At 43.9% G+C, this 22148-nt stretch overlaps 1 protein-coding gene across 1 annotated transcript in view; it reads right to left on the minus strand.

Annotated features, from left to right (window-relative positions):
- LOC116949692 (centrosomal protein of 112 kDa) overlaps positions 1–22148 on the minus strand; it is a 128063-nt gene that overhangs the window by 23945 nt on the left and 81970 nt on the right. The window contains exons 21-22 of the mRNA XM_076072337.1: positions 15569–15745; positions 3464–3526 (exon numbers count right to left, since the gene is read on the minus strand). Of these exons, the coding sequence (XP_075928452.1) occupies positions 3464–3526; positions 15569–15745 (240 nt within the window). The remainder of the gene's footprint in view (positions 1–3463; positions 3527–15568; positions 15746–22148) is intronic.

Raw genomic sequence — 22148 nt, forward strand, 5'->3', positions numbered from 1 at the left:
GCTACAGCCTGCAAGGGCAGTCTGTTTAAGTTGCACAATAATATTGAAACACAGTGCTGGTGAAGCAATATCAAATATACGTACTGGAATTCTATTGCTCAAGGATAGGCAGAAAAATTGACAAGCTTGCTTGACAGCTTGCTCTCATGCAGAACATTATCAACCACATTTAATTGAACAAATACTTTTTCTTTTGATGTAAAGCTTTCGTGACTACAGGAATTCATATTCTTCTTCTTTGGTTCTTTCGGTAAAATCACGTAGAATGAGAATAAAATAATAAAATAAAACTATAAAATTCTCACCAGAATTTTATTGTTTTATTTTATTCTCATTCTACGTGACTTTACCGAAAGAACCAAAGAAGATGAATCCTTGCAGGCACGAAAGCTTTAAATCGAAATTTAAAACTCATATTCTTGTTTCTTCAGGTGTGATGATGATGATTGCTTGTGTTGCAGTCGAAACGTCGTGAGAATTTTATTGCTTTATATTTTTATTATTTTATTGTTTCCCTTCTACGTGACTTTACCGAAAGAACCAAGAATATAAATACTTTTTCACTCAAGTCGACTAGCTTTTCTGCACGATGTGCTGAGACTTACCCAGAAACTAATGATGAACTATGAGAATTTGAAGAAGTGCACTTATATGAAAGTGTTAAACAAAAAAAAAACATATCTGCAGTGGCAAGGCTGCTCTAATTTAAAAGTGGGTTTTGCCATAGCAGCTCACAGCGAACTTCGGAAGTCCTGACAACCAAATGAGCAGCCAACCATGGCTCAAATCCAGTGTCCTGCCACCACCCAACCTCCCCCAATTCGTACCTGATGTTGGACTTTCTCAGCCACACTGTTGCCCGCGAGGAACATTCCTTGGGGCCTACGTCACCTCGCCGAGACATGATGACAAAGCCAGAAAATATTCCAGCCTTCGGGAACAGATTTGAAGATTATGCACACTTTATCCCCAAACACGGGGCACAGCACCTGCCAGATGTGTCAGAGCGCTGCAAGTATGCGGAGGGCTCGCGGAAAATTATTTGCACGTGGCGCTGTGCAGAAGGACCCGGCATCTTCTGGAATAGATTTCCGGCCCCAGTCGCAAACATGCCGCGGTGTCGCAGAGACAGCACTGCCCGAGAAGCTACAGACAATCAGGGTGTTGTTGTCATTGTTCTATTTGTAAAAGTTGCTCGATGAGAATGTAAGGGAAAATAGGGAAGGTAGGTTTCATGTGGTAGCGTCAGCAGGACCGTGGGCAGTAAAACATTTTAACAATCAAGGAGACAGGCCAATTTCACGACTACTTCTTCTGCTGCTATGAGGTTTGACTAGCAAAGGATTGCACGCGCCCTCCGTCCCAGCCAGTCACTTGCAAGAGTCTGCATGGAGAAGAATGGCCTGTGTCCATCTCGATCAAATGAGGCCAGCCAGATGATGAGGCCAGCCAGCTTCCAATCGCCCCTAGGTCTCACTCCCGTGCCATGAGTTGACACATCATCAAGTCATAATAATAGGGGTTTTCCCCTTTTTTCTGGTAACGAAACTGAAACCTTTTTTTACAAGGAATCATGTGTGCATTAACCACAATACTTGTGGTCAAAATGCAAACAAAAAACACACTGATAATATATGCACTGTCCTTGAAACTGATTGGTCCACACCAGAGACGGCTTTCTTTTGAGCCTCGTCTCAATTTGTGCTAGACCAGAGGACGCCAAAAGGCGTACAGCTCAAAGACAATGCACAATATTATCATAGTGTGTTTTTTGTTTGCATTTTGACCACAAGTATTGTGGTCAATGCACACATGAGTCCTTGTAAAAAGGTTTCAATTTTGTTGCCAGAAAAAAGGGGAAAAACCCTATTATTATGTTTTGGTACTGGCAAAGGAAGTCTAATGATGATCATCAAGTCAGTTTCACCCCAGTTAGGAATTAACTATTACCCAACTACTAACTTACCAGCGTTCAGTACGTTGCTCACCACACACGTCTTACTCACCACTTTCTCTAAGGGCATTTATAACTGCCAGCTTTCTTACATTTATTTCGTGACAAAACCTCGGGCCTGTTTTTATATCTTGGTTGACTTTACGTGTTTTTGTCATTTTTCATTTGCAAAACCGCAGCTGGCCACATACACTCCGATATTGTACGTGATTTGTATCGTTGGTCGCCGTTACATTACACGTGCCGCGATAGTCAGAACCAGACTGATGGGCTTTTCAAATCAAGCCTGCTCCCAAGCGAGGCTGATAAAACAAAGCGTACGCACCTGTTCACTCTGGTAGGGGTTAGTGCGCAATTGTAAAACGTGTTAATGTTTTTATATGCAGCCAAGCCTGACCAGAGCAGGGCCAAACTGGGAAGGTCTGGCAAGGGTAAACACCATGTTATATTATTGCCTTTGGGATACTAAAGGGTCCCCTTTGCACAAGGGGAGCTTTGCTTCCTTCCTCCCTTCCATTAGCCTTCCCTGTCAGTCAGACCCCAGCTCAAGAATGCTCGCTTCACGCAGCCCGAAAAGGAACATACTTTCCCAGATGTGCTTGCAAACGTTTGGCACAGTGTAATACAATGCTGAGAAGTGTGGCGATGGCCATTGCGTCGTTATATAATACACGCACGAAACTGTGAATGCAATTAATGATTGCTCTGCTCGTTGGCTGATTGTGTATCCAAAGACATGGCTTCGCTGAGAGCATTCCCCACACTTTCATTTAATCCTAAATTAATATATTTTTTTTCCACACAAAAAAACGTGTAGAACTATACCATTATAACAACCAAGCCATTTCAAGTTGCACATGAAACACATTACTGTATTTTATCCATACAAGGATACACGTTAATAAGGGGAAGCCAATTAAAGGTTGGGATATTTTAGCTAAGTACTTTGGACACGTAGCAGGAAGACGTGGTGCAGTGAAACACACAATTGGAGAGGATGATTTACGAAAAACGGACCACAGGGAGGCACAGGACGTGATGGACAGGCGGTGCGAGAACTTGATGAGCACTTGGGGTCCCCCGCGGTGGGTATGATGAATCTGATCACAAGATCGCCAGAGACGGCACGCAAAGCCGCAGTCGGGCGAGGGTCTCCATAGCAAGACCGTGGTACAGTGCGTTATAAATTATATCCCTTAATCTTAAACAAAACACAAAATCACGTCATCAAAAACAGTGACCCATGCCTCACAGCAGTCCGCTAGAACTTCACCGCATTGGAAAGCAATGGGGTGTTTTTTTCCCTTAACAGATTGACCTACATCAGATTGCATTTTTGTGTGTGTGTGTACATTTTTACAACATTTTTTCTTTCTTGCAGGTGAGGTAACAAGTGAGTTCATTGTCCTCCACCCGGCATTATCTTTGTGTCGGCCCGCAGTTTAGGCTGCCGCCGGTAACGGTGGCGGGTGGTGGGGGGGACATTGTGGTTTGCTCGGGTGCCCTCACCTGCGCGGAGGCGGCCAGCCTTTGATTGCACTCCTTCTCCATCTGTCTGAACCGCGCGCTGGCCTGGTAAAATAAAGTAAAAAAAAAACACAGAGACGGCACAGCGTCACCCACAGTGGCCGTGGGCACGGTAAAGATAACACGCATGTAGCAATAGGGGCAGGAAACGGAGCCGTGCAACGCAAGACAGCTGGTTAAACAACGAGGCCGCGGGACACCTTATTTTCACAGCAAATACGCAGCCGCGCTGGGTCACGTACGTGAAGTCATATATTTGCCTTCCAAGGTGCACTTCCCTGAAAATGATAATTTCCAAGAATTTTTTTTTTGCGGATCAGGCTTTGAAACAAAATTTTTTTTTAAAAACCTCCCAAATAAACTTCCTCGTAATCATTCAAAAACTTAATCTTTGCGTGCTATTTCGGAATTGCGAGATATTACGACGAGTGTGGGGGGGGGTTTAGACGAGTGGATTAGTACTCTTAGCACCAACTCGCCGAGCCGGTTTGTGCTGAATCGACATTTAAATTCCTGCAGCTGCACGGTCATTTTTGTGGAACTTTACCAAGATTGTGAGAACAGCCGTAAAATGAGCATTGCAGACCCTGTGCCATCAAGGGCAGGGCACGCCATGTTATTGTCATCTTCTCAAATTCCACATTTTGATATTTAAAATAAAAGTGTCTCCATACCTGTCAACCCATACGGGTCACCCGTATTCTTGTAGAGGGAAATTGAGTAAAGAAAATGTTTGATCTATTTGTTTGTGTTTCTCCCCTGTGATGGAACTTAGTAGGATAAACGTTGAGATTTATAAGGGCACGGGGTGCCCAATAAGGCCTGAATTGGTCTGTAATAAGGCAGGGGCACTGATAAGGGGTTGACAGGTATGCTACCTCTCCGTCAGTGGCCCTTAGCTGGTGGTGGGAATTCGACACACCAAAAACGGAGACTCAAGTCTCTCACAGTACGTCGTTCAGAGTTTACGAAGATTTCATGTTTACCACTGTTAACATGACGGCGTGAAAACGTGAGGGGGTGGGAGATGGGAAATACAAATCAAGAGATATCATGGTGAAAATTCTGAAAAGCAAATGGGCTTGGACAAGGACACATCAGCAGACGGGGGTTGGTGGCCAATGGACGAGACTGGCAGCCAAAGGAGGGAACGCGTCCAAGAGAATGACCACCATGTACATGGAGCAATGAGATCAGTCCATGTGCAGACGTGAGATGGCAGCCCCTATTGCTACATGTTATCTTTATAGCAGTGGACAGACAATGTCGGATGATGATCATCATCATCCTTACATGACTGCAGCTTGCCAGATCTCCCAGATCCCCTTTACAAAAGGCGGGTTAATCCTAAAAGAAAAGTTAACCGAGGAAATAATTATTCACAATGTCATTCCTTAACAACAATGTTAAAGATTACAATGTTATTCCTTTAATAACAAACCTTGGTCCTTTAACAAACCGGTGTGCTCAACTAGTAACGAATGTGCATATTTTGTGTACGTGACAAACCTTACTAATTGGCTGTGTCGGGTGGTGGCGGGTTTAACGACACATTTTTATTTATGCGATCTAACCCAAAAAAACCTATATTATGGATAATGTAGTTCCTGTCTGGTAAAATAGAGGTTGTATTCAAGTGATTCTCGTGCATTCCGTGGAAGCAAATATGTTCCTTGGTCCCAGAATATCCAACAACCGGTTCGTGTTCCAAAGACAGAATGGAGCTCCTTGAGTGATGCGGGGCCATGGGTCATTAATGCGCAGTAACCCACAGACCGTGTTACACGGTAATGGCATCGACTGCTTGTTTACAGCTGGTTCACCTGGCAAGCTGTTTTATATATATATATCTGCATTACAGCGGTATGTGAGAAAGGTATGCTTCCTGTTGCCCCCCCCCCCTCCCAAAAAAAAACCCTAGGCGCTGCTGTATAGTTAAGCGACTGCATGGAAACAGATACAAATCACAAGTAGCCTGTTCGCTTCTCCAGGGCATGATTTATGGAGTTAGTTGCACACGTAAAAACTCGTAGGGGGATACACGTAATCAATGTTTTAAAACTGGCTGATCTGCATACATAAATTATTACATGCAAGACATAAGCAGCACACTGCATTATTTAAGGTGTACCATGTAATTTGCAATCCTTTAAAGCTATATTTACCAAAAGTCAGTTAAGTACCTTTATTAATAACCGTTGTGCATCGTGCTGTTTCAAATTCATTAAAATACATCAGACAAAAAAGGTTTCTTCTTTGAAGCCACATTGATAAATAAATAACGTAAGTAACAAACAAACATACATATTTGAAGTGAACAAGATCCCCCCCCCCACCTCCCACTCCAAGCCCCTCCCCTGCCAATAGCGTAATGGTGCGATCACACCCAACTGCTTAACACAGATAACGGGCCAAACCACTGACGCTAGAGGGGAGGTGTTCTGGTGAGCATGCCCCCCGACACCAACTGCGTTTGCTAACTTCCCAGCTGATAATTTTTTTACATACCTTTGGCTAAAATCTAAACAAATTGTCCATCCTGTGGAAGGAAATCATGTCCTTCATTCATTTACAAATCTCCAGTGATCAAAAGAGCTTGCGCACGTGAATGGTTAAGAATGCCAAAGTATATACAACTTATTGACGGGAATGCGTGCAATTGCAGCAAACTGTCGGGGCAAAAAATGTGTAAGTAAGTGAACGCCTCCTGAGGATGGTGCGCCACAATGGTACGTTGGCAGTGGTGCACAAGCAAAATCAACAAAAAATAACTCAACACTTTTTGTCAGGCACACTGTGGCCTCAAAAGGAAAAATGGATATAGTAGGCGACGTTTCAGGCAATGACCCTTCTTCATAGCACATACGTTGAGGCCACGGAGAGAAAGGTGAATTATGAGAGTTGGAAACTGTCCTTGACACCATGGGGCCTTGAGAAATGTCAGTAGATTTCCTGATTAGCACTTTTTAAACTGGCATTTGAATAGTTACCGAATAGGAACTATTGATAATAGCCTGTGATTATAATACTGTTTTACTTGATTTAAACAGCTGCCTAATCTTTCGAATAATAGACCATCAAGAAAGGTATCCTGGGTAGTCCCCACAAGGGAAACAGAGACACACTTCATCCTCATTAGGGCTCATCGGCAAGCTATGCATAGCTGAAGACAGCCAAAGCTACTCCAGTGTTGCAGTAAATTGGTTATCGTGAGGGTTTATAAGATAATCATACTCAGCTACAGATTGCTATTAATACCCAGAGTATTATAAACAAGGAGACCAGAGCGTAATGAAAGCAGACGACAGTTACAAAGAAAAAAAATAGGACTCTTACTTGTGAATGGGATTATATCTTCCGTCAAACTTAATCTCCATCATATCCATCGCCATCATTACCGTATTATAAAAATACCAATATTTCCATCCTTAAAAAAAAAACATGCTGAAATATTCAAACATTGCCATTTTCTGAGAAGATATATAGTACACATAATTAGACATCTTCACGAGCAGAAAGATACAATGAGGGTTCAGTCACGCCAGTGAGACTGCATGTCAAGGACAGGAAAACAAACCATTAGCTGCAGGATGGACTGCACATGATTTATTAGGATTCTTCGCATGTTGGTGGCTTTGGGGGCCCTGCCAGACTTGTGACTGAGCAGATGAACTCTAAGCGTTGTCGTGGCGGTGGTGGTGGTGGGGGGGGGGGAGGGATGAGCGAGTGAGAAGAGAGAGTGGGGAGGTTGGGAGGGAGAGAGAAATGGAGAAAGCCAAGAAGGGGAAAGCAAGGGAGAGGGGGGGTATGAGGACGGAGGCGGAGGCAGACTGAGAAAGGAGCCTGAGAGCCGCCGAAGAGACGTCTTTGATGTGCCTCCAGAAAGCAGGCGTAGAACATCCTCGCAGCCGGTCGTACAAACGCCTACCCAGCGTGATGCGTGAAGAAGGGCGGGGGACGACTCCAAAAACCCACACATCAGTTGGCCTCAGCCCAGGCGCAGGACGACACATCGCGGAGGAGACGCGGGAGACGCGCGCGCTCACAGTCTCCGCAGGCGTCTAAGGATCCACTTGTGTGACTTGGTTTCAAATTTCCCCGCCTGGGCCGCGGCACATAATGATATCATTGCATCTGTGCCCACCAGAGAGCCCAGAGGGATGCTTATCAATTATTTTAAGTTCAAGGGGGAGAAGAAAAAAACCACAAAGACGTGGGGGGGGTGAAAAAAAATGATGTCGCAACAGTGGTTGGAGTGTTTTGGCCTCCATACATTTATATTTTTTAAACAAAGAATATGAAAAGGCTGGGTTTTTTTTTTTACAGATAATGAATGTTTGATGCTACGCAACTTTTACTGACACCTTTATAATTTAAAATAATGCATGACTATATAGTTTGGTTATTTTGCAAAAGTTGTGGTTATGTTCGTAGCTCGGCTGGATGGCAGTGTGCAGCAGAGCACTTGACTTACAATCGCAAGGATTGTTAATCCTGGCAGGGTATTGACAGCCTAGCCTCTCTCTTCATCATCTAATAATCCACCAAGCACCTGTAAAACAAGCTTATTTTGACGCTCTATCTCCCCGGTGGACGCATGCCATTCCTTGACTGCTAGTTCGACGTTATTATTGACCATCTGCCATCGTTCCTTCTGTCGATGTGTCACGAGTAACACTTTACGGATGGTTAACAATAATTTTCTCATGGGAAGACGTGGCTCCTGCCATTGGAATGTGGAATTCAAACCTTGATGTTGGGTCAATAATGGAGATAAGAACCATCTCATGCTTGTTTGGTTTCGTTTTGGCCGAAGAATGAAAACGTGGTTGCCCACGGTTTCATCAGATGTGGGCTTCTGTGCAACAAAGTACGTTCAGTGGGGGTCACTTTCAAGATGTGAACATCCGGGCTTCATAAACTCAGGTGTGTGTGGGGACGATCCTCACTCAATGAAACCAGCCAGCAAGATACAGCAGGGCCTCAAGCTCACTGTGAAATGATTGGATCTCGTTGGCGTTGAAATTAAGTGCACGTACCAATTCATTAATATGACGCCTGTTAGACAAAACGTTTGACAAAACCACAAAATATTTCTATATTACAATAGAATGTTACCACATATAGTGTCTGAATTAGACCACATATCAAGAAGATGTGAAGAAACAGGAAGCATATTTATGTGTACTAGCTGTACTACCCGGCTTCACCCGGGACTTGGATCCACCACGCCCGGCCCCCTTTGTCTCCCCAGTGGCGATGTTCACGCACCACAGCAGTTACTCGTTTGAGGCTGAGTCGACCTAGGGGAGGCCCAGGAACGGTTGAAATAATCGTCACCGGTGGTGGCCGTGAGCGGGAATCGAACTCGGGTCGCCGGGTTCGTAGCGCGGCGTAGCGCTAACCGCTACACTACAATGCGTTACGCTTCCACATGCACGGGTCACGTGACGGATTTGACGTCACAGCTCACTTGCCGTGCAAAAAATATATATGCATTATTGAGCCCCCCCCCCCCAAAAAAAAAACCTATAGTGTATTTTTATAATGTTTGCATGGTGTACAATCTGGAAAGTACCCACATGGCAAATTTTAAGTTTGTTGCATGTCGGGAAGTACGCTAAACATTTTGAACAGACACACATAATCACAACTTTGCCTTTTATATATAGAGAGAGAGAGAGAAAGCAGCCAGTCATAGGTAAAGGAAAAAGGGAGATCTTGACTGGACTTGAGGAGGCGCAGAGAGTCGACAGCACTGATGGATGGGGGAAAAGGAACGTCCAGACGATGAGGGCAGCAGAGTGACCCACCCCAATAATCGAACGCTAATGTTTGTGTCCCAGTCATGAAGAACGTTCAGATTTCCGCAATCTCCGTTGACGAGTTTAGGAATACCAATGGCAAGCGTAAACCCGAGCAGTGTCAAGTTCACTTTATCAACAATACTTTAAATCCCATTATTTTAATTCACTATTGTACAGCACACGGACATGGCAGTCATACACGAGGGCATTCAAGCATAGGCATATACACGTCTGTAATTTTGAGATGGAATATTTTAAACGTGTGTTTATCAGCTTCAAATGAGAATTAAGATGATGGAAAGGAATGTACCAGCCGCTTGCCACTTTGACAACGATTACATTGGATTCGATGGCAACGGTGATAATGTACGAGACAAAACGCAAACTCTAAGTTAAAACGTTTACTTTCAAAGATAAGAATAAGAAGAAAAATATATACTGTACAGTACTTGTAATGCACTCCAAGCAAGTATTTACTTATTTATTTGTATAATCGCATTGCAACTACATGATGATTGCACAGTGCAGTTTTCATAAGTACTTAATTGAATTCAATGGGCAAACATAATTTCCATAATTCCTCAAATTGCAGTAAAATTATAAAAAAACATAAATGATCCTTCAAGCTCAATGATGCAATATTAGCATGTACGGACAAATCCATGTTTAAAAACAACAAATTGTGTTTGATCACTGATAAACAACAACAAATTACATGCACACACACAGTAATGTTACACTGCAAGCATGCATATAAACAGCAAGCCGCAGTTAGACAGAAGACCAGCCTTTAAGGGTGCCAATGAAAGAAATAGACGTGACATTGTCCGAGGCGAGGCCTAGAATCGGCAACAAACGGTTTTACAAAGTGTGCGATTACCAAACTAGAGAATGGCATTATCCAAACACAATTCGGTGAAACTTAAATACTGCTTGTTTGTTATGCTTCAAATAAACCTCTTCAGGAAGCTGATTGAATAAACATATCCAAAGAGAGGGGAGACACGGAAGTATTGACTGAAATATTTAAGTTAGACGAGTCAAGACTCTCTGCTGTACGTATGTGATTTTTTTTTAATTGGACATTTTGTGAGCATTTCGCCTGCACCGATGCTGCTTCTCCTACTGCTGTGTCTTGTTTAATGCCTTGACTGACAGGTTCTTCAAAAGCCGCAGTCCCCGTGTGTAACCCTGACAGCTTCTCATCCAATTAAAAAATTAGGCCTCGCAGCTTTCTGCATAAAACTACAAGATTTTCACCCATTTTCTCCAAAAACTATGAGCTTAAAAAAGGGTTATTTGACGTTTATATATTGTGCAATTTCATCACAGTATTTTCAAATCTAACCATAGATTGTGAAAATAAATTAAAATTGTAACTTTGTTAGCATTAAACTATGCAACTGTCACTTGCTAATGCGCTACTGTACTCAGAAAATTGTCCGTTTAATTATTTCAACGGTTTAATGTTTATTGCACATCGACATAATTCATGCTTATTTCCCATCGATTCTCTTGATCCTTAAATCAACATCCACTCCTGTAAACAGCATCCCTGGCCAAACGATGGGTTTCACGAGCCAAATAAGCTTCAGATTTTACGAGCGCAGAATTGTTTACGAACGGCAGCACCTCCACAGCGGATTATTAAACATGTTTCCCACACACACACACATATATATTTCAGACGTGTGCTTCCTTTACGCACGCATTAGTGTGCGGGACGGCATGCGGTGGCAGACATTTTTTTTAAAGCCCCGCTTGTCACTGGGCCCCGCGAATCTGACGCTGCCTTATCAGAATCAGCACAGAAAGAACACACATTAACCCTCGGCGCTTCCTGCTCCCCCACCGCGTCCGTTGCGAGCAGCTGACGATACATCCCGTATGCAGCCCACGGTGCCGCTCGTTACAACTACACAACTATTCGCGGCATTCCCTTGTTGCTCGCGAACTTGCCACGAGCGAATTTTGCCTTTCCGCTAATCGCATCTGTAAGTCTACGTGACGACTGCATCGAGAGAGGGGAAGAGAGGAATAAAGACACAATGATGAGAGAGAATGTGATACGAGAAAGTGATGCGATAAAGTGATGTGATAAGGTAATGAGAGATATTATTGCGATAATTTGTAATGTATTTAAAATATATTTATACGTATTTAAGGCCAATATTATTATCCGCAAAATTTGCTATTCACGAGCATCTCCGGGACGTATCCCTCGCGAATAATGAGGGAATCATGTACACACCCCAGTGATAAAGCTATGCTGCTTTCATGCTTGGGGATACATGGGGCAGCCCTGTCTTTTGTCTTCACCTGCGTGCATTTGGAGTTTTGCAGGTGGAAGTTAAATCGTTGAATTAATTAAAGTTCAAGTTATAATAGTGCACGTGAAGAGTGCTCCATGAGGGGTTGCTACGTAAAAAGATATATATAATGATGTAAAGTCAGTGTCTCTTTGAAGAGTAACTCTCCCCTTTTAAGTACTAATCATGTGGCCGAATTCAGTCGCAGGATCAAGTGTCATTCGCAACAAATTTAACATCACCCTACATATCTGTCCGCAATGATAGGAAAATAATCTTCCGGAAATAACACACCTATAAATTAAGCAACCTCCCAGGTTAGAATATTTGCTACTGTAAGAGCGGGCGTGTATATCTGAACACCCAGTACAAGCAATACACACATAAGACGCGCATTGAATTACGCGGGGTGCTTGGGACGTCTACTCTGTTAACACAGCGTCAATCTTATCTCTGCTCAAAGGCAACCGTCACGCGCCCAGGCGCAAGCCGTGCGCGAGCTCTCCAAAGCCAAGCAACTTCCCACCATCCCGCAGCCCGTGAACTTGAGAACACTTTTTCGGGGGAGCAAGCAGGGGCCTGAAAGGGTTAAAATCCTGCGCCGAGTCGCCTAATGATGCCCGATTAGCCGTGGAAACATCAAACAGACGGCTCTGGGCTCATATAGCTCAGCTCCTCCGATCGCGCCTTTTGCTGCCGAGCTTTCAAACACTTTCTGCGAGCACGTTTGAAGTTGTAACAGGCTTACAGCCGGCAGTGTACATGCGCGCCATGCATTATTCATGGCTCAATCGAATGCGCGTCAGGACCGCTTCTGTTTATACAAATCAGTCACACGCTGCGCATATGAATATCTAATCCTCCAGTTCCTTCTTTTTAACTGCATGGCCACTGATCTAATAATGCTCAGATAGAGATCTGTGCAGCTGGCTAGGATTTTTTTTCCCCATTGCCACAGCTTTTGTAGTAAAAATGGGCCATATCATATTACGATCGGCAGAATGAAACAAATTGTGAAAAGATAAACATTTTACAGGCGTGCAGGAAGTGGTGAAAATGGAAGAAAGCACCTGGAAAAAATTAATCTTCTGATAAAAAAAAAATTAGCTTTTATATTTTAAAACGTTTCTTTAGGCACGTAACTTTTATTTTTCATGATTCGCTTCAGAGTAAAAGATAGGCTTTAAAAATACTGGTTTCCAGCAGATGTGAAAAACAGACACTGCAAAGCTATATGTGATATGTAAGTGCTCATGCACTATGGGTTGCAATGGCTTCTTACCATTCAGTCTATTTAACATCGTTTTTATACCCTTTGCAAGAAGGTACAACAGCTTGCCCAACCTTAATTTCCCAACATGATTTAATGGAACGCGAGGAAGCTAATATTTCATTGGAACGTTTGTTACATTTTGTCGTCACCTGCATTTCCTTGTCGTAAAATAAAACTGATATTCCAACAATCGAAGGAAACGCACGCCATCACGAAGCGAGATATTTTTTTGATGCTCCGAATGTCTTCCCAACTTTACCCCGAAGCTTATCATTTCACTCGGGCCTTGCCAGCATTTAAGCTATCTTGTCAGACAATTGCAGCGCTGCTTAACGTATCATCGTTATAAAGTTTGTTTGGCGATCTTAGACTCTCTGTTAGGACCATTCTCCTAAATTAACCACGCGGCTTCTTGCCCAGCAGTCAGGCTTCCACTCCGCGCGATTCTGTTTACGATAATGTGGTGTGTCTGTGAATCAAATGTTCCCTTCAAGCCCTTGCTGATGGCTGTTCTCATGCCCAAGTAGCACATACCCGTACATATATATAAAACCTTCGCAATAATCAGCATGGCATCTCTAATACCATGACAAGGCCATTCTTAATAAGAAACCAGCAGGCCACTAATACAAAACACCACTGTAGCAATTGTTTTAATCTGCACATGCCAAATAACGAGCCCTCCAGACTGCATTTCCCACACAGGATTGAGGCAAATACATGGATGTGTTTATCGTGTTGCATTGCATAATGACAACCAAAACCACATTGCCATTTACATTGTTTTGGTATTTATCAGTGAATGCTAAATCTATTTTTTTCACGCTTTATTAATTATGGGTGTTTGGGATGGGATACGAATGACGAGTGATGGATCCTTCTTCTCCTCCGCTTGACTTTAAAAGCCCTGAGGTTTTGCCCATGGTGCAAAAATGTTGCAGTCTTGCTGCTGGTGCTTAACACTGTGTGGGATGGTACAGGCGACGGAGCAAAAAGCACTTCTCATGGTAACCTCCAACCATGCAATTGTGGATGTCAGTGCATCGTGAGAACCCTACTAAATCCAAATCATTTGTTTATGTAATTCGCCTCAATGCTTCCAATAGGAGGCCAAAAAGTCGATACTGAATGTTGCTGATGGTGCTCCGGTTATTCAATCGTTCTAAGCTTAAGATTTCGCACCTACGATTAGCACGTTTGGCTACTTATGGTGCGAAAGAAGTTCAACATGCATACATAAAACTGCAGCAGTTTTTTTCTTGCTGTGGTTGTCCCACCTGATGACGATTGCTTGTGCTGCGATCGAAACGTCGTGATCGTTTATTTTTCTACCTACGTGACTTTACCGAAAGCTTCAAATCAAGATACCACCACACCACCCTTACAATTTTTGCATTTCGTTTATTAATATCCTATAAACTTAGCCAGTCGACCAGCAGGTCATTCGTAGTGGGGTAATAAAGTGTGGTTACTTCCAGTTCTTTCAAGACCTGTAGAGGGGATCCTCAGAGCTCCCTATAGTGGAGGCCCCTTCTTCAGCAGTGGCATGAGAAAGCAAAACAATGGTGTCACCGTTGCTCTTACATACAGATTGGGCCTGACATTGCTTGGAAATCAGTATATAGATCAAATGAATCAAAACTCCCTCTAAGCAATGGGGACCTCGTGTAGCAGAGCAACGTGGGACACTGTCATTCTTGCATGTGAATTAATGCTGAGGGGCCTGTCAGCTCTATATCTGAGAGCGGGATGTCAGGACTGCAGTGGTTATCCATTTATAAAAATAGAGAAATCCGCCCCAAAGAAAAAATCAACATTGTATTTACAAGTGGTAAAAGGTTCACGAGGGACGACACGTCCTATCTCGTTCTCTTATATCTCCTGTGTATATTGCCGGCTGTGAAAAATCTCAAAGGCTGCGAACTGCAATTTTTGCATTTTCATATTTTACTACTTAAATACGACACGGTACGTGCCATGTCGTATTTATGGGATCAAGGGGGTTACATTTTACCAAACTGCATCACGCTGGCGAGTACGATAGATTTTGCTGCACTGTTCACTGCTGCTACCCCACACTTGCGATTAGCACGGTTGGCTATGTACGGTGTGAAAGACGTTCAACATACATAGCCCTGACATATGGCATACATTATACGGCACTGTGACTGAAAATGACTTACAATTATGCACACAAGTAAAACAGACCTGCCTCAAGCAATTACATAGCTAGAGTACAACCACTTAGAGGTATGTGTAGGAAGAGGATAAACTCCTGTACAAGAATAATGAAACGTAGGTTGTCGATGGTGTAATGACACCGAAGATGACTGATATGAAAGTCCAGAAGGAGCGTTCTATCTCATGTTAGCATTGTGATTATATTATCATTGGTCTTAGTGACAAAAGCAGAACTTTTGATGGCACACCAGTGCATAAAATTCAAGCTGGATAAAAGCACACCCATTGGGAGCAAGTCCATGTGTTCTTAAAACCAGTGTGCTCGTAATAGAAGTTGCCAGTCTGCCCTCCTCACCAGTTCAATCAGACTCTTTATTTATCGTGGAGAAATCCGATGAGCTATGAAGCTCACCATCATCAGAAACGCAAGGGTTACGAAGGCCCATCGCGCAAACCAGTGTCTCCATTTACACCAGAACTGTGCTTAAATAACGTGTGCCTGCTTCTCCTCAACTACCTTCTCCTGCGCCTGCTCCATCTGCTTGCTGTGGGCCCTCTGCATCTCCACGCGGGCGTTCTCCAGCTGGAACCGGAACTTGGCGTGCGCAGCCTCCAGCTCGCGCGAGGCCCTCTGCCTCTCCGCCTCCTGCTGCACGGCAACATTTGACAACCTCCTCTCCAGTTCGGACACCGTCTGTGTGGAAAGAGCATCCTGTTTAGCCTCGGCGAGTTCCAGTGGGAAGCCCACGGCTTCAGGTTGAGGAGGCAACAAAGTGTGGATGAACTAATTGATAATTGGAACACAAAGGCAACATGTGGTGGTAGTGGTCATGATTGATGATGATGGTGCTGCACCAGTGCTGAGCTCCCACCAGAGTAGTTCTCCTGGGACGCTGTGTGGGCTATGTGCGCCCATCTGGTGGAGAAAGTGCAGATGATGAAACCACTGCCAGCAGATGCAAGTTTCTCAGTAGGTCTCAATGTGAGTCTATAATTATCTATGTACGTCTGTGGGTGACTGTTTGTGTCTATAGCTATATTTGTGGATCTCTAAGTAAACCTACCGGTCTCTATGCGAGTCTATGGGTCTCTGTAAGTGCATGGGTCTCTATGCTAATCTTCGGGTATCTATGTTAAGAAAGCGCTAATAATTAAGCCACTTCCAGCATATACAAGTCTTTTAATAAACCCACCTGCACGCGTTAGTGCATGAGACTTAAAAAATAGGAGGCAGGCAGGTATCTAAACCCATCCATGGCCTACCCTAGATTGACTTAACCATAAATGAGAACCTGGTGGTATGAATGGACACCATCGTAAGGAAGACAAAGGCGGTCAGATGTGGTGCTGGGCACATCTCTTACGTGCTGTGCCGGTCCTTACAGATGCTTACCAACAGCATTATCCTCTACATTCTAGAAAGCTAAACAGGGGATATTTGTTTTGTGTGTGTGATAAAACTCAATCGCATCTTCCGTTATGGTATTTCAGTGGTGCAGCGGTTAGCGTGCTGCGTAATGAAACCGATGATGAGAATTTGATTCCCCGCGAGTGATGTCTGAACCGGTCCTGCGCCTCCCCCCCTTCACCAACCCGCACTGACCAGTGTGAACAAGTGCGGCCAAACAAACCCTCACGAAAGACAGCATGTGGAGGCCTTCATAGGACTGTGGACTGACGAAAAGGCTGCATGCAGGAACGGCACGGGAGGCACGGGACCCACGCAACACATGAATTTGGCAATACATTCTGAGAGTGTATACACGCACCAGATCGCCTTGTAAATGATACGCATCAATGTCTGTGAATTTGCATAATTATTTTATAATGCATGCAAATCGTGAATACATTTTCATATCAATTCAGCCCGTTTTTACCATAGTAGCATTTTAATAGTTTAACATACACCAGCATCAAAATGTAGCAAAAAAACGATTGTGCCACACAACCTGCAGTCCACCCAGACATACAGCACAGTACTGGATGCAAAGGCAGCTACATTGGATGGAAGTGATCACAAATGAATAGCTTAATATTCCGTCTATAATCTTTGTAATCTTCAGTTTAACACGTAGGCTTTCGCGACCAATATTATTCATGATAAACGTTTTTGAGTTAAATGATGACATCACCCTGCTGCTCTATTTAAGACCGGGAGCAAGTGAGGGCTTCACCATTCTGGCGAATTGCCCGATGATGCTGGATGTAATTACCAGCGAAACGTCGAACTCAAAAACTGTAAATGTTGTGGATTCACTCTTCAACACACCGGTGGGCTAAAGTAGTGAACTATTTGTCTTTGCAATCTTCCCAATGTGTATTTCATAATGTTTCCACATAAAGCAGAGGTGAGAAACCTTTTTTTCCCGAGGGCCGAATGAGACTTACGAATACTTATTGGCGGCCACACATGAACACACACACCCACACTTACTCTTTGGTTCTTTCGGTAAAGTCACGTAGGTATAAAAAGCAAAGGTTTTTTTATTATTTATTTATTTTATACCAACGTGACTTTACCGAAAGAACCAAAGAGTATGGATCCCTGCTGTCACGAAAACTTCAAATCTAGACACACACTTCTTTCATATCTGTCACTGTAAGCAAACCCTTACAGTGACAGAATTGTTGCCAGGTGAAAATATATTTCCTTTCTGTTACCTGATAAGTGCAGTTTAGAGCGTGGCCTTCCCTGTCAGAAGTATTGCCCCCCTCGCGCGCACAAGTCTTCTCTGGGTGCACCAGGTTCCTCTCACCCATTCAATTAGCGCAGGCTCGCCACCTGGCTGCCTTGCGACTCGTCTGTGGTTCCTCGCGCCTTGAAGAGTGAACAAATACTGTTCGCCGCATTACAAGTTGAAATTATAATGAATTATCGCAAGGACGCTTGCAATGACAGATGAATATCACTCGTGGGCCGTTTCAAAGTGGTAGGTGTTCCGTGTGCCCATGGGCCAAACGAAAATAAAGTCATGGGCCTGATACGGCCTGTTGGCTCTCGGTTCCCTACCCCGGACGTAACGTGTATGCAAATCGTATGCAAGGTACCTAGTAAAACCAGCAATGAGTAAATTAGGTCTTTCAGGTTATTATTGGCTTTGTAAATCTGCAGAATAAGTAGCTGCCCCCTTTCTGGAACAAAACTAATTTGCGGCATATATTTCAGATCGGTATATTTGAAACAAAATGCGTTCTAAACTGACATTCCATAACGATGACGTTTTTGTCTATTATCCAGGTGGGAGAAGACAACATGATGTCTCATTCCCCCATCCATGGGTGGAGTTTTCGGGTGGGCATGGGGGGAGCAAGGCCCCCCAGAAAACTGGACACATTTATTATATACACCCGCGATTCCTAATGAGAGGGACAAAGCGAACCCCTGTCCCCCCCACCCCAAATATAGAAGTCAAACGCCGCCTATACCACCATCCCGTAGTGAACGAGTATATCCACCAAATAGGCCAAATTACCTGGGGGTAATATAACTTTCCCAGCCGACAGGAGCAGATCCCCCCCGCCTCCCCCAAAAAAAAAGAAATATTTGCAGGGAAGAGCGTAAAAAGCCACCACGTTCAAATTACACAGCACAAATGAGTCAGTGTGACATTTCCAGACGTCCACGCCAGGTGTGGCCGAATAGATTTAACGCTAATTAACCTGTAAAACGACACCAATCACTTCAGTTAACTGCACTGACCACACCTGACGCGTGTGGAACTGAGAAACCCAGCATGGCGCTCTTTCACCAAAAAGCCTGGACCTTCACATTTGCGCACAAGAAAGGCACGAAATGTCAGAAATCGCAGGCGTCGGCTTAATGCGGTGAAATATTAAGGACACTAAATGCATACCAATGACATCATCATTATCATCACCATCATCAAAACAAGTGTGGTTGGTTTTATCTGTTGGTTATTAGCGTCTTCTTAGAACCTATGTATATTATTAGACCATACACAGCCCCAAACATAAAATGTTTGATACTGGTCCAACTATGATTATTTATTCATCTTTCAGTTTTTTTGTTCAAAGTCGTGTGATCATTCTGTTGGTACCAACGTCTGGTTGTCACACGCATATGCATCGACACGCACACTGCAAATTTAGCTTGACTGACTGCCGGCGCAGGGTTTAATATAAACTACGAAGGCCCAGACAGCATTGAGAGGGGCAGTAGAGGTGTAACGAAACAACAACTCATTGATGAACATGAAATATCATGCGCACAATGCATTAATCGAATTTCATGTACACAAACATCGATCTTTATCAATTCGTATATGCTGCATGTAAGGCGTCCACATGACCCTTCAGACATGAGTGGCCACTGCATAGAGATAAATGTTAAAAAAGGGTATAGTCTTAAACTGAATCGCGACTCTGAATCATGACAATTCATTGAATCACCATGAGAGGGGGGGGACAAGAGTGAATCGTTACACCTCTAGTTGCTAGTGCCAGGCCAATCCTCCATAACACCGACGGTGATAGAGACCCCCACCAGGTTCTCGTGTAAGAAGAGTTGACTTAGGGGACGAATCAAGTTCAGGTATTAACTACCAAAAGGATCATTGTTATATGTGCTAACCATTATAAATCCAATCCTCATTCACACAAAGATCCGCCGTATAGCCTTTTCATGCTGCTGTGGCAAGTGCTGTTAGCGAGCACCTATGAGGGTTGGTATGGTGTACAAGGAGGTTGTGTGGCTAGAACCATGCCTGGCCACATATAAATACAAAGAAAAAATAACAGCCACCATTCGCCACTAAGTGGCAGTGAAGTCACCACAACGCTTGAGCCAGGCTACGTGCACTTTGAGGCCACCTGAATTGTGTAAGGCTCACTGACAAAAGTTCAAAGGACAGACTCAGGTGCCATGGGTTGACTGAGATGAGTGGCAGAAGCACCACCTGTGCTCCCTACTATGCCAACTTGCTGCGTTTTAGCCACCAGGTGCTCCGCTCGTTATTGTGAGCACCACTCCTCTGCCCTCCGTTGTTGTTGGAAGGAAACTGCCTCCAACTGCCCAGTAGTGTTCTTCACGAGCCTCCTCCATAAAGGCCGATGTTAACACCGCTGATACCAGTCTTCCGCAAGTCAACTCAGCTCCACAACCTCCTATACCATTTCAGCCCATCTCTTATCTAGCCTGTGCCGTGCCTGTTTAGCCCCCTCTATCCGGTTAAACATTAGCTGTTTAGGGGCAAGTGGTGGATGAGCATGCGGGCTATATGACTCAGCCAACGCAGCTTTGCCTGCCAGCAGGGTTCACTGATGGGACTGCGTCCAGATCTTTCAGGGATCTGTGAACACCTCACACAATCCAGCCTGGTCTCCAACTCCTTCTTAAAGTGAGAAATAATTACCAGATCGTCGGCATACATAACATGGTTGACCAATACAGAGCCATCCCTTAACCACACCAAGGCACAGATCAGCTTCCCATTGTATTTGTACCAGATGGAAATTCCTTTGCTACAACCATGGAAAGCGTCTCGAACTACATGGTCGAAAAATGTTATATAATTTAGGAGCCAGAGGGCATCCCGGTCGCACCCCATGGTGAATAGGGAATGCCTCTGACTCCTGACCACGCAGCTTTACCTGGGCCTGAAGGTCCTTATGTATGTATATTGAACTTCTTTCACACCGTACATAACCAACCATGCTGAACTAAACACAAAAAGCAGTTTAAAAAAAAAATTCGTTTTCAATCTTGATTGTGAGCAGAGAGTCAGGGACCCCGAAACACCAAGACAAATATCCCTATATAGCCTTAACAGACTTTTGGGGCAAGTGCTTTTAGCAAGCACCTATGAAGGCCAGCACAGCACATGAGGGGGTGGGTGGCCAGCACCACACCCAAAACAAACCTACACACATGCACACAAGCTCAGCATTTCAGAACATGAATGGTTTTTGGCACACGCAAAATACCATTTCAATAACAGAACCCTCAAGCAGAAAAAATATATGTAGTTGCAATAGTTTAATGTATTTTAACCATACTGAAACCAAAGCAAAACCGCTGGCGCAATGTTGACACATGCATTCGCTTTAATGTGCCTAGTGCTTAATATATGTCGAGTGCAGTTCTGCATACATATAATGTGCACAGAGACTCGTCTCTTAATCCGTGATCATTAAAAGCATTTCCATTTTATTCAGTATGCTGGGAAATATTGTATAATCCATGTATGAATTGCTTTGATGGCCAGTCTCACTGCAGTAAGGTCAATGGGGGCTCACGACTCAATCATCCCATTTATGTGACCAACGTTAATATGAGGCTTTAGTACGCTCACGTTAAGCCTGGTCTGCTTCGGCACTCGTCGACATGCCCCCCACACAGCTCGGAATGGTGCCCGTCGACAGCTGCAGTCGGGAATACGGGGCTTGACCGCACAAACATTTCCGTCGGGCGACACTGACACACTCCGTTCCACACTGCGTGTTGACGACGGTCGTAAAGAAAACTTTATTTCACTTCATAATGCCAAGTCTGGCCACTCCATGACAGCCCGATTCTGTCGACACTGCAGTGCAGTGCTTTGACCCATTCAGTTGAGTGCTACACGGGCTACAGAAGCAAATGAGAACAGGTCTTGCCGTCCCATTTGAGTGATGGCAATTCCACATTCCCAAGGTGGGAACTATTCCCTTGATGGGACGACTGCTATTGACTTCTCCGACAAAGTGGTACTCGATTTTTTTTTTGGAACCATTTTAACGGGATGAGACTTAGTGGCAGCGTTTGGAACATTAGTCATGAAAAACAATTGCAAGCCCTCGCAACAATACGACGAGTACAATTCTCATTTAAAATTGGATAGACTGCGAAAGGCAAATATTTAAAAGCAGCAAGGACAAATTTCAATTGCCGAAGTACATCCAATTCCATGATGACTCGGACATAACGAAGATATGAAGAAAAAAATCAGCAGTAAAAAAAAACCTTCGGTACAACCATGTAATGACGCATAGCATACACAAATTAAGAAAACCTCAACTACATGTTTTAACCGAGGACACATATAAGGTTACATTATTATAATCATACGCATTTCGGAATGGAGAGTACAGCATGCATA

Source organism: Petromyzon marinus, chromosome 37 (assembly GCF_048934315.1).
Source record: "Petromyzon marinus isolate PM22_M1 ecotype Great Lakes invasive population chromosome 37, UKy_Petmar_22M1.pri1.0, whole genome shotgun sequence".
NCBI classification, from domain to species: domain Eukaryota; kingdom Metazoa; phylum Chordata; class Hyperoartia; order Petromyzontiformes; family Petromyzontidae; genus Petromyzon; species Petromyzon marinus.